Source organism: Monopterus albus, unplaced genomic scaffold, assembly GCF_001952655.1.
Source record: "Monopterus albus unplaced genomic scaffold, M_albus_1.0 scaffold60.1, whole genome shotgun sequence".
Lineage (NCBI taxonomy): Eukaryota > Metazoa > Chordata > Actinopteri > Synbranchiformes > Synbranchidae > Monopterus > Monopterus albus.
Window position 1 is genome coordinate 654710 of NW_018127940.1, and position 14273 is coordinate 668982.

Here is a 14273-nt window from a genome sequence, read left to right on the forward strand (position 1 = left end):
ACGTGAGGGTCCAGCGACCTCTTCATCTCTCTGTCCTGGCATCCTGGGCGAGCTGGTCCTGGGTCCTGGCTCCTGGTTCCGAGGTCTTGTCACTAGTCGATCATACCTCAGGAACGCGATGTCTCCCCTCTCCCTGGCCTCCCTTAACTTCAGCATCAACTCCCTTCTTCTCTTCCTCACAGACTCGGTGTAATCTTCATTTATATAAATATTAGATCCTTTCAGCTTCTTTGCTTGTTGCAATATGTATGCCTTATCTTTCTCTTTCATCAACTTTACCATCACCACCCTCGGACCACGATCCGAAGGTTTCCCGACTCTGTGAGCCCGCTCCATCTCTGATGTAAACGCTGTACTTCTGAGTGATTGTTTTTGTAATTTTCAACTCACTTAAGCTGCCAGACTGTCTAGTACACTAACCCACTGAAATAAATGGTGTAGTTACACTTGAAAAGTGGGCTAAGGAATTAGTATGAGGCTGTGGCAGTGCGTTCACTCACCAGCTGGGCATCTGCACAAGGCTGTTCCATTGGAGCGTGTCAGGCAGGTGGAGTTATGCAGGCAGGGATTGTGGAGGGGGTCACAGGGGTCATAAGGATGGTTGCAAAACGGGCCACTGAAAAAAGGGGGACAGGTGCAGGAGAACTCCCCAGGTACATCTGACTCCTGACACTGAGCTCCATTTAGACAGGGTCCAGAGTCACACTCATTCACATCCTCTGCACAGTCCACACCTGTCCAGCCTGGTGAGCACAAGCACCTTGGATACAAGAGAAAGGAGAAATGTACTGGAGAGGTCACTGGGGCAGAATTAGAACTCTAAATAAATAAACATATGCAACTTATTTAATAGTTTATGGTGCTAAAAATGTATCCAGCAGCAACAGCGGGGTTGTTTTAAACCTTTTTCTAATTCAAATTATCCATAGGACACATACAAGTACTGTGCATGGTGTTACACTACATGTAACACTACATGCTTACATCTTTGTGTGACACCGCACAGGAAGTGTATAGGTTAACTAGTCAAAGCAGCTTTTATTCTGGACAACTGAATGTATGACACAGGAGGTTAGGGCACTGAGTGGGGATTAAATGGGAAATGTATGCACAGACAGATGGATACAGAAACAGAGAAACACAAAGTGAAGCAGAATGTGTGATGGTCTAAAGTATGTTCTCATAAAACGGGTGATTATTCCACTTGGTGGCAGTGAGTAGCCGAGCACTACCAACTGCTCCACCCTGCATTCCTTTCTGTCCCCAACTTTTCCACCTGAAGCAGCTTCCCTGGCAGGATGGGGGTGGTTGTGGGGGTGTATTAATTGAAGCAGATACACCAGCTTTTTCCTCCAACGAGTCACAGATCCCCTGAAACCTTTTCATGCTGTGAGCCATTGATTGACTCATTTGTTTTACCTGCCATCTGCAATTCATTATCTCCGCTGCCAGTGGAAGGACATATTGCTATCTCTGAACGGCTTCTTTTTCTGCATTTATTAAGCGACTGATTCACCTCGTGAGGATAGCGTCCTCGAGCCAGCTCGCACACCTACTTGTAGCCTTTGAGAAGATCTGTACAGGTGGCGTTATTTTTGCAGGGTTGTGATAAACATTCATCAATTTCTTGTTGGCAGTACTCCCCCTCCCAGCCAGAGTGACACACACACTCATAGCCCTGCAATACAAGAAAGGGAAACACTATTAGATCAACAATGAAATATAGTGACACCTTCGATCTGCCCTTGTATTAGTGTAATCACTTAAGGTAGTTATGTTTAATGCTTATGATGGCAAAACACCACCAATAAAATATAAAAAACTAATGCATATACATATGGAAGCTGCTAAGTTGCCACGTAATTGTTTAGTTATCTATAAGTGTTACATTTCAGAAAACAAATGCAGCAATACTTAATACACTTTTTTAAATCCATCCCAGTTTTCTTAAAAATACTGCAGAATAAAACCTCCCACTCACACAAAGATGTTTCCTGTGAAAATTTGTTTATACTATGGAACACTCATGCTCGTCTAAATTTTCACATTGGTACGATGCAGATATATTCCTCCTACCACCAGATAATATGCAAGCCTGTTTTGTTTCTCCAAAAGGTATATGGTACTAGCCATCGTCATCGGGCATACAATATTTCCGTTACACATTGTATAGGCTGCACATTCTCTATATGTTGCACATTAGGTGTGAAAAGGAATTTTCCTAGATAAGCAAACACGTAAAATATGTATATTTTGATTGATTTATCAGGATTTCTCTTTATAGCAAATCAATATGTTGCTTCTACTGTAGACTGAGAAACTGATTTATATATACTGTAGCTCCCAACCTTTTCATTTTTTCTTTCCTCCATTGAAAGTAGTATGTGGACCACTTCAGCATAGCAATGTGCATTATGATAATTAATCACAGCATGGGAGATGAATGGTTTATTGTCCATTACCTTACAAGGTTCTGGTTTAATTTAAATAACTCTTTGCATAAAGGATAAAAGTAGTCATATGGCCAAGGATGATTCAGGATTCCTCACTGCCAACATCAGGTCTAAAGGTTCTGGTTGCTTCTGGTTGAATGCATGCTAATTTGTATCTCATACACTGGAGGGGAGCCGTTAAACTATGTCTGATATAATTTGTACACTGTGGGGCCTATGATGGTGCCGATGGTGGGGAGGGGGGCGTCATCTCATGATAAATTAGATACCTTCCAGAGACTCCGATTCCTTACCCCTGGCAATAGAATATAATCTCATTTTTGCTGCTAAGTCACCTTCAGGGACCGCAATTCGCCAAAATAAGCTAAAGCTCTGTGGGACACAGTGTTCCGAGAAAGGAATAGGTGCGCTGTAAACACGAATGTGTGAAGGGGTTTCCAAAAACTGCTACTATTTGAATAATGGGTTGAAAAGTGAAACAAAGAACAGTGTTACTAGAAAAAAATACTGGTTGAAATTTTATTACACCCCTCATATCACAGGCATTACCTTTTAATGCAGTGTCCTTTTGTCTGTGGATTATTACATTTATCCTAGAAAATTACACTGAAATGTTTTAACCAAGGATCTGTGCTGGAACCATTCGGAAACATTGTTAAAAAAAATCCCTTGTAAATCATGCGATTATACAAAGAGGAAAAGTTATCCCGAGTTTCTACACTTTCTTGAAAGCAATTAATGCAGTTAGTTTGTGCTTATATAAGAGCCTATTCAGGTACAGTGCATGTTTTTATTCAGTGAGAAAGAGGAAAGGTGACAATACAGCATGTTGACTTCATCCACAATTTGGCTTTAATCATTTTTGCCAGAAGGGTTGCTGAAATTTTGCGCTTGTGGCAAAAATATTTTGTTGTTACACAATAAAGACTTCAAAGTGAATGTTCTGAAATACTTGAGTTTTTTATTTTTTCTCCTCACCATGTGGCTATAGACTCAGAAAAAAAAAGAAGAAACAAAAAAACAAACAAAGGCTTCATCTACGACATATCTGCTTCACTACTGCAATCTAGTAGCAAATAAGCAGCTGTTGGAAAAACGTCCCTTGTACTCATGGCACAGTTATAGAGCAGCATCCGGCTCTCAGGGCCTTTATGCAGCTGCAACACACCAGTGTCAATTGCTTAAATAACACTTGAATAACTAAGTGGAGCTGCACCTTGCAAAGAGAGAGTCTGAAAATGTTCATTTAAACCCAAGTATGTGGATCTGTATGATCAGACAGCAATGTAAAAGGACCAGCACAGTTGGAATAACATGTAGTGAGAAGAAGCCATTCAGCCCGTCTTGTTTAGCCCAACTATCCTACCATTGTGCAATATCCAAACTCTGCTACTTTAGCCACAGCCTCTATAGCTGTAGCTAAGCTAATGTACTGCAAATGTAGTGTATTTTTCAGAAATACACTTCTTGGTGTGCACCCATGTTTTGTAGGATAGGCATACATTGGTACCAGCAATGGAGAATATACAGTACTGATTTAGAGAGGGCTCTGTACACTGTAAAATGTCAGAATAATACAAATGTTAAGTATTAACTACAGCATGTGTTCTGTGATGTGTATGTTAAAGGTAGGGTCGGTGATTCCTTCCAGAAGCATTTTTTATTACATTTCTTGAAATTTTCTTTTCATCCCGATGGCAATGAATACATTAAATGCACTGACAGCATAAAGACAAAAATCCATCATCTGTGGCTGAAGCAGGGCTGAAAGAAGCCAGGCCAGTAATTTTACTCCAAGCAAAACCATTGAATGGCCTACCTGCCTGTCAACTTAACTTCCTACTTGTGCATGCTCTGTCCATGCACTCAATGCGAGAGCCAAGAGTCTCCCACAAGGCATTGCAGTTGCAGGCAGACATGTTACGACTCTGTTTTGATAGCTAAAGCTAACGAATAATGGCAGAGAAGGGCACCACAGCAGCTTCTGGTCACAAACAGAGACCGTATTAGTGAAAATTACTGTACAACTAAAAAATAGGTTGGATGCTGGATATGGATACCATGGTGGCCATATTTATGCTGGACAGGAAATTATTGCTTTTGTTTATGTTTGGGGGGCATTTGTTATTTTCCTGAAATCTGTAAACTGTCAGGCAGTGCGCATTGCACTGTGTGTTGTGTTTTGGAGAGGTGGCTTTGGAGAGATATCAGAATGAAAAGGCAGGATTTCTTCGGTTGTGTCCTTTCAAAATCGAGCTTCCTTTTGCTGGCTTTCCAGGATCGCCAACTATACCTTTAAGTCTAAAGACCTTTTTAAAGACATTTACATGTAATTACTGAGCCAAAGGGCCTAATATATGTTGTTTTGAAGAAGACATTGTGCTGAAAAGATAGCCGCTACAATGAGCATGCATTTCATAATTAACATGCCCATTGTAAACCTCAGCTTTTTCCCCCAAGTATACTTTAATAAGCCCTGGCCATCTTGGCACATTAAACATGTTGCCCACAAAACATAATTGGCATAATTTGTCAATAAGAATTTTCAATAATGAGGTGCAATTATTAGATGCTATTGTACATTTTCTATTCCTTCTTCACTCTGACACCTGAAACAGTTTTATCTTTCCATGCTGAACACATTTCTCAATAAGACCAATAAACTCTGGCAGATATCTAAGTTTACCTGTAGCAGGCCCGAGAGCCATGTAACCATATTCTTTTTAATAACACACCACTCTTCATGCTATTGCACAATTGTTTATGTTTTATTACAATGCTACTTTAAAACATTAACTGCACGACAGTCATTAAAATACCTTTTGCGATTCAGGTTTGTCAATATTTATGAAATGCTGTGGTGCCTTTCAATGAGATATCAAGTGTAGTGATTTACAGGATATTTTGAAATTTTTAAAGACTTTAATATAACTCCCTTATATTGCCAAACAAAAAAAAATGTATCTGCTTACCAGATGGAGGTCCTTGCAAACTGAAGTGGTACTGCATAAACTGTCCACACAGTCATCAATGCCTTCGTCACATCTCAGCCCAGTATAACCAGGATTGCAAAGACAGTAAAAACCATCTACAGCTGAAAAAAGATCAGCAGGACAGTTACAGCATATTGCATCACACATTAATTCACTAATTTCTCAACAGGTCTTGCATCTCTACACAAGTATATGCCAATTATAAGCATAACCCACTGTGATTCTATTTTTTTTATGAATAGGGTCATAAAAATAATTGTCTTCTGCTCCATCAGTCAAACCTGTTTTTGCTAAATCTATAAGACACGTCACCCACCCCCCAGTGCTTCGGCCTGACAGCATTAGACACCCTAACCACCTTTAAATGAACCAGTCTGCAATGGCCATTCAATCCTCTTCTCTGCTACTACTTTCTTCATCTACCGTCTGTCCTACTTTTTCCTCAGTGAAAGCCTGAAAGCCTTGTCATTTGTTTCCACCCGCTCAACACACTTGCAACACATTGAACAAGGGGTAAAAGCAGTACAACAGAGGGAGAGAGCCCATTTCAGGGCCATACTTTATTTAGATGTTACAAATGTGCCAATTTCTTCCATCAGAAGTCAGAATCTTCCACGTTTAATGATGCATTCCTTCCACTCCTTAACTATTAATGACGTTAAAGAAGGATGCATCATTCCGTTTCTCCAACACAACACTGGTGTACAGGCAGCCAGTGACAGAGGTAATTGCAGTTCTTACAGGAGTGAATTTATTACTTCCCCAGTCAGGGTCCCAGGATTCTTCATTATCCCAAAGATTTACCACGTAATCTATGCTGTCACTCTGTCTTTGTGCGTGTAGCTGCTATTACTCTCATTAAATGCTTTAGGTCCTGGGTGGCAGCAGCATTACTCATCTGAGCTGCTGTGGCTACGCAGTGCTCTCTCTGGTGAATGGCTGGCTGCTGCTGAGCACTGGCCAATAGGTCCTAGGCGCCTGTCTCGCTAACCTGAAGTGAACTGGCTGCACTCAAGATTAGTCAAGACAGCTGGCTGAGGTTAGTGCAGCAAAGGATAAGATGGTCTGGAGATAGTGATCTACTGCCATCACAATGTTGTTTCAGTAGAAACCAGATGAAGCAACACTGGCAGGAATTCAGAAATGCAACAAAGGCTAAAAGGCAACACTACAGCACAAAGATTTTGCTACTGGGAAATCTAATTTGACCCTGGACAACTGGTGCCATGTAATGTCAAGTTTTTTGAGAATAAAGTATTTCACTTTAATTTATGCAGGTTCCGCTTTTCATCCTTCATAGTAAATAAAAAAATTTTGAAATAGATGAGTTATAATCATCGACTAACTGGTGAATCCTTAATTCTGTAAGTTTTATTTCAAACGACGAGGTTTTTAATAGCTCATGCTAGAGATGGAACACATAGGGGTAAAACTGTCTTGGATACCCACAGGAATAAAAATGATATTCTGCCTTGAGGTTTGATTGTATTAACTCATTTATCAGCAATTATTCAAATTATAACACAGCTATAACACACTGATGCTTTATCGATTTCCATTTACAGTTATGTTAAGACACTAATGAAGCTCACTCCAGCAGATACTCTTCTGAATCAGATGGAACAGCTACACACTCATAACACCCTGGTTAGCTGCAAAGGAGACCCGACTGAAAACTGCATTTCAGTGAGCAAAACAAAATTTGATGTATTCACTGTATGTGTGCGGGAGCTTTGTTTCCAACTTGAGTGCCTGTTATTAAGCATATTGGCAAGATAGCTTGTTTCTTACCATCATAGCAGAAGCCGTGAAAACAAGGACCGGAGCTGCACTCATCCACATTGATTTCACAGTGGGAGCCAGTGAATCCCTGGCGACAGTGACAGCGGAAACCCAAAGGGAAATGGTCCTGATCCAACTCCTCCACACACACTCCACCATTCTCGCAGGGATTACCGGCCTCACAGGGTAAGAACTCACAATTCTGACCTGGAGTAAGGCAAAGAAACACATGTAGGAGGACCATCCAGCAGACAAGAATGTGTAGATATATAGAACTGCAAACCAGGGGATATTAAAAATTAAACTCATATTGTACGCTTCCTCCAACCTGTCCCTGTGGTAGACAAACAGCCTAAGAGAATGGCAGACATGAAGTGTACGAGTAGCAGTTACTTAATTTGAATAAAATGATTTCTTACAAAATACTCCTCTCTCCTTTTGCAAATATACAGTCAATCAAATGCATCAAAATAAAACTCAAATGCTATTTTAGAATTGTTTCATCATAACTGCAGTTTTATTTCATCCATATCCAGTTCAGCAATGAAACATTAGATATCAAACAACTGATGTTATATCAGTATTTAAATATAAATTCCAAAAAAAAAAAAGGTTTCCAAATGAATAGTCTTCATTCTCAGTTTTGTTTGGAAGTCATACAGTGGAGAGTAAACAGCAGTACTGTATGGTCATTTATTGACAGATTCTGAGTGGAGCTGCTTCATAACCAGGCAAATTTCTACTTTCTCTGGGAAATAATTGGCAACACTATCATTGTCAAATTACACAATGGGTTCAAAATACTTAACTTGTGTACGAAAGCAGTGACATTAAAACTCCATGTAGCAACATTTTGCTATAAACCCTGGATAAAATGATTCTCTGTAGTGCGACAAAGTTCCCAGATCTGCTGATCTCATCAAGAATCAACAACCCACTCTATAACTGTTTGCTGCTTTCAGGGTTTTTGAGTCCCAGTAGTTTCCAGTGCCAGTTCCCTTACTTTAGTATTATTTAGTACTATCACACTGGCTACCTATGATTTGCAGACACTAAGTGCCTATTTGTTGCAAACATACAGACTTGGTAGCAAGCTTGAATATTAAATCAAAGAGAACAAATAATTCTGTTTTGCTTCAGACACACTTTGCTTCTGGAATGTGTGATATTTAACAAGATAAATGACGTGCTGATTTGGTCTAACAACAACATGGAACAAACCGAGGCTTTTGCTTTTGTAGCTTTGACACAGCAGTTTAAATATAACAAATGATTTGTGCTGATTAGGACTCAAACCCATTCTTAGTTTCAGATGGTTTTAAGCTAGTTTGCAACTTCACACATAAAAAAAAACAAATTGTTAGAGACTCTTAGATCATTTGCACTCTGGGTCACACTCTGAGAGTTTACTAGTATACAGATTTATTTACAATTCCAACTATCCTTGGTAATGAAAATCCACATCATAATGCATCCACTGCTACTGTACATCTTACAGTAGAAACATGTTTCATGGGTTTCAGCTGCCTTTATTTTGCTGTACTTCCTGAAGTCCTGTGAATTACACCCAAAGACTTCCATTTTCATTTTCATCAAAGCTCTGAGCCTTTCTCCACATGATGTCAGTGTGTTTTTGAGGTACCATAAATTACAGGTGCCTTTTTCAGGAGTCATTTCCTCCCAGCCACACTGCTGTAAAGCCTACCAGTGGCTTTGTTAAGTGCTGCCCTGACTGTGGACCTTCCATTAAGATCTCGCAGCCTACGAGCTCATTAGATCTGTCAGAGCAGTCTGTGGGTTTTGACCAAGGTCCTTCTTGACTCGTCCTTTGGTTTGTTAGGATGCCTGCATGTGGGAAGAGGCTGGCTAAAGGAATGCATTTCACATTTATTAATGATGTAACCTTTTGCGCTACTAGAATTGTGTCTGCTAACAGTTTCTGGTAGAAACTGCATTTCATGAAAGAGTCTCTATACTGGCAAACAATTAACTCCATTGATTGATTGATTTTGTAAATCCAATTCAGTAAATAGCTATACTTACAGCACCAAAATGGGGCATAAACAAGCTGTGTCAGCAACGCGACAGTGTGAAAAATGTGGCCATTTAATGTCATTATCTAAGTTTTTATATCATTCATTATTATGCAGGTGCAGTAATACCAGCAACATGTGAGGAGAGATTTAGATTTTTCTTGCTTTCTTTGTGTAAAACACGCACATAATAAAATGTATAATTATTATTAATAAATGTAGGTTCACCACTATGTGGCTGAACAATAAAAACACATTAAATCCAAATTATATACATTTTTATTTAAAACAAATTCATATCCTAATAAATACTGAAAATCAAATGTTCTTCAAATATTCATTCGATATATAAATACTGTGTAGATTTATTACAGCAGAATATGATTGACACATTATTAAATACTGTGCCCTAAAGTATATTATTATTATGGTATATATGGATCCTCTCCAGGTGCTCCGGCTTCCTCCCACGGTCCAAAGACATTCAGCTTGGGTTGACTGGTGAGTCTAAATTGCCAGTAGGAGTGAGTATGGGTGTGTGTGGACGTTTGTCTATGTGTCAGCCCTGTGATAGACTGGTGACCTGTCCAGGGTGGACCTCGCCTCTCGCCCAATGTCAGCTGGGATTGGCTCTAGGCCCACTGTGACCGTATTCAGGAATAAGCTGTATAGATAATGGATGGATGGATGTATAAACATAGTAAATTAAGTAAATAGATATGTGGCAGGATGAGAATTAAAAAATTAAAATAACACAACTTTAATGAATCAGTGATGTCGTTATAAAATGGCATTATGAAAACTAGACCCAGGATTTTACTCCAAACAATCTTGTCCTAGCTCTTCACCGTTTCCTTCCCTCTAAAATTGGAAAATAAATAAGTTAAAATCTCTTTCAGTGTTTGTAAAATCTTCTATTACCTAACCATCAGCATTTTATTTTCTATGCACTGATAATACCATGCAGTAACATTGGCTCTATTCTCTGATTAAATTATGGAAGTTGTCACTTGCAAGGCAGAGGCACCTATCAGCTTACATCTCACCAATTTCTCAAGTATTCTCTATTTAACTACAGGTAGCAAATGAAGACATACTGATTTTGTTGCGGCATGTGAAGTGAGTTTCGACAGGTGAAATAATAGTATGTGAAGTTAATTAACTTTGCTTTTTGTCCCCATTCCCTCAGTGCTCATTACCTTTAAATGGAGCCACACATTGGCAGAAGTAATTACCAGGCTGGTCAATGCAAGGGGCTCCATTCTTGCAAGGAGATGAAGCACACTCATCAATGTCAAGTTCACACTTAGTACCTTTGACAGAAGAGAACACAGATTGATAAATGGTATTTTGAAGAGTCACTAAAATAAAGGTTTGGTTGTTAAAAAAAAAAACAAAAAACAAACAGTCAATATCTAAATCACAAAACGCCTCACTAGGTGTGCTGGAAGTTAAATCAAAAGAGAAGCTGACCCTTTCTCTGTTATAGAGGTCAGCTTGCACTCTTGTCCATACCATTGACTTGTTAGCATCTCTTTAGAACAACCACAGTGTTTTGTCTGAGTATAAACAGGAGCTGAATGCATTCGATAAATAACACAAACCTGAAATCATTGAGTTAGTGTTTTTCTGCATATGACTTGTTTTGGAAGATGCAGATCTTAATATGAAGATGATGGTGCACTAGAGTGCTGAATAGAGCTGTAATACCTGAGAGGATTCCCTGTGGATTCACAGCAGGAACTCCATTTCAGATATCATTTCTAAACATGCAAAAAAAAAAAGTTTTCTTCAACATATTCAAATTTTCCAAAAAAGGAGAGAAATCAGCTCCTTTGTAATCATAAGGTTCAGTTTTATTGGTCGCAGGGCACCATGAATCCTGCTCTGTGGGAATTATTAGCAGTTATTCTGAAAGCACTCAGAAGCCATTACTGTGTTTTACAAGTGGAAACACATTATCTTTGTTTAAATCTAGAGTCGTGATTCATCTTTGTATTTTTAGCAGTTGGCATCACAGCACCAAATGTAGTGAAATAATTATGTGTGCAAGTCTCTACCATATATTTATTATGAGGAGCTGCTCATAGCTGCTGATGTCACATCAAAACGGACTTGTTGTGACGGTAATACATACTTTATGAACAAAGGTCTCTTCTCGTCCCTGTTCTCTCTGTCACTCAGGTTCTTTGTGCTGGACCATCGACCGTCCTGTGACCTGTTCAGATGTCTACATCTAAATCCTCATCCTTCAGGAGTCCTGGCCTCTTATTTATTTCTCTCCCTTTCATTTCATTCATTCCCATAGTCTTTATCTAAAGTAAGTTTGTTTCCCTCTGCTTTATGTGTGAAAGATGTGTTTGGGTTTTGCATAGTCTGTCTCTCTAAAAGGTCACTGGAGTGAGGTCATGTGGCTTGAATCTATTGGAGGCACCTGGAAGTTGGCTCATCCTACAGGATCATGTACCTAATAAATGTTTATATTGTATATGTTATCTAATTTTTGTCATTCTGATTGTACTTATTGTAAATCCTGGTTTATTCTGTACACACTACATCTATTACAGGTCTGTCATGGAAGAGAGATCCCTCCTGTGTTGCTCCTCCTGAGGTTTTTTCCATTTTTTTTTCCAGTTCAAGTTTTTTTGGAGGAAGCTTTTCCTTATCGAATTCAAGGATCTAAGAACAGAGGGTGCTATATACCCACTGTAAAGCACCTTGAGGTAAATTTGTGATATTGGGCTACACAAATAAAAATGTACTTGAAACCTTGCTTTGTTTAATGTAGTCCAGTACAAGAGCAATGCAATAATCTTATACTGTGAAATTTTGTATTTGTTACACCTCTGAGAAGTGTTGTTTTTATTACCATGCCTGTGGTGTTTTTGTTTTGGAATAAAACACAGAAATACCCCAGGTAAGCATATGCACATATGCCAATATGTGTAGGATGCCAGCCACGTGTGTGCATATAAATCGTAAGCTACATGATGTATATACACTGTACATTCAATTCAGGTGAAAGCATAAGGAATATCCCTCACTAACCTGCAAAGCCAGGCACACAGACACATTCATAGCCGTGAACAAGGTCAACACACGTGGCATTGTGCAGGCAGGGAGAAGAGACGCACTCATCTATGTTTACTTCACAGTGGTCCCCTGTAAAGACACAATACTGAAAAGCATCAGTGGTCACAAATGTGCAAAAACGTGCCATAGTGCAGCTTTGAAACATTTATTATTCAAGCTCAGTTTCCCACTTTCCCCCAACTTTGTAAAATATTTTTCATTTGACTTAAAGCCTCTTTGTGCAGAATTTAAAATATGACTGGTTATACCTTAAATCTCTTGGTTTTAGTATTTTGATGTCACAAAAACTGTCACCCACATATTTTAAATGTACATTTTGCAACAACAATACAACAAAATTTTACTGTTGTGCTTTACAATTATATATGATACTTTGTTTTTAACATTAAATGTCAAAGTTTTTATAGCTAACTGTACTGTTCCTCTACAAATTGTTCATCTGATAAAGAACAGCTTACTTTGTGTTTGCACCCTCACTTGTTTTCTCTGAAAATATTAAAGAGCTACACACAAACTAAGCTGCAAGATAATATGTCAATATTATAATATGTCACACACAGACTCTATAAGCTTTGGAGGAGGCTGTTATGTGGCATTCCAACATAAAAGTTGGGTGACTTCCACTACAACATGTACTGTATCATTTGCCCTAATAACAAGACTTGAGAATGCAATTTGGCTAGTCACTTTGGTCAGTCAGTTCATTTTGGTCTGTTTTATAGAATTAGTTTTCCCTCAAATCTCCATCAAATTTACAGGAGAAATCTGCATTCCTTCTACAAAGCTCCAAGCTCACGCACACACACAAAATGTTAACATTACGTTGCTGGACTTCCATGAAAGCTTATGTAGACTATCCTCAGATGTTGGATCACTTACACCGACTTTGTGATCCCCTCTACCTTTACTCTAGTGCCAAGATAAACTCACATTTAAAAATCGGTGCATTATCCTAACTGTATTATCTAACAATCACAGAGGAGGATCACACACACTCATTATTTACAAAAGACAAATCATTTTGACATCCGTTCCTTCAGCAGTCTTGCATCTAGTGTAGATGCCTTTTAAAGAGTAAACACAGATAATTCCCATCATGGTAACTAGAATTGCACCTGACAAGACAATCATACATCATAATCAATGAGCATCCAGCAGTGCAATAAAAAATAAAACCAGATCAGATCAGGGCCCACCACCCATTTTCTACACATTAAATATAAAAAGGCATTCCAATAAATACTAGGTCCAAAATTAAACAACTAAAAAAGTGTCTCTTCATGTTACCATTAGAATCTAAAGGGGAGAGAATTTGTGTAATGTCCATAACCCTGTAGACATCATTGTTTTGGATCTAGATATCCATCCATCCATCCATTTTCCTCCGCTTATCCGGGACCAGGTTGCGGGGGCAGCAGTCTAAGCAAAGATACCCAGACTTCCCTCTCTCCAGACACTTCCTCCAGCTCTTCCGGGCAAATGCCGAGGCGTTCCCGTGGCCGGCTGAGAGACATAATCCCTCCAGCGTGTCCTGGGTCTTCCCCGGGGCCTCCTCCCATTGGGACATGCCCGGAACACCTCCCTAGGAAGGTGCCCAGGAGGCATCCGAAACAGATGCCCGAGCCACCTCAGCTGGCTCCTCTCGATGTGGAGGAGCAGCAGTTCTACTCTAAGCTCCTCCCGGGTGACAAAGCTCCTCACCCTATCTCTAAGTGTACGCCCGGCCGCCCTGCGGAGAAAGCTCATTTCGGCCGCATGTATCCGGGATCTTGCCCTTTCGGTCATGACCCAAAGTTCATGACCATAGGTGAGAGTCGGCACGTAGATTGACCAGTAAATCTTCTTCACCACAACGGACCGGTACATTGACCGCATTACTGCAGAAGACGCCCCGATCCACCTGTCAACCTCACGTTCCA

The 14273-nt window shown here is 39.6% G+C and overlaps 1 protein-coding gene across 6 annotated transcripts in view; it reads right to left on the reverse strand.

Annotated features, from left to right (window-relative positions):
- eys (eyes shut homolog) overlaps nucleotides 1-14273 on the reverse strand; it is a 166498-nt gene that overhangs the window by 105413 nt on the left and 46812 nt on the right. For 5 of the 6 annotated variants that reach the window (XR_002275188.1, XM_020603096.1, XM_020603097.1 and 2 more), the window contains 6 exons: nucleotides 12310-12423; nucleotides 10461-10574; nucleotides 7238-7435; nucleotides 5426-5547; nucleotides 1557-1678; nucleotides 501-760 (listed from right to left, as the gene is read on the reverse strand). Coding sequence is in view for 5 of the 6 variants with exons in the window: in XM_020603096.1 (XP_020458752.1) it covers nucleotides 501-760; nucleotides 1557-1678; nucleotides 5426-5547; nucleotides 7238-7435; nucleotides 10461-10574; nucleotides 12310-12423 (930 nt within the window). In the remaining variant the exon portion in view is untranslated. The remainder of the gene's footprint in view (nucleotides 1-500; nucleotides 761-1556; nucleotides 1679-5425; nucleotides 5548-7237; nucleotides 7436-10460; nucleotides 10575-12309; nucleotides 12424-14273) is intronic. The other variant, XM_020603098.1, reaches the window with a different exon arrangement.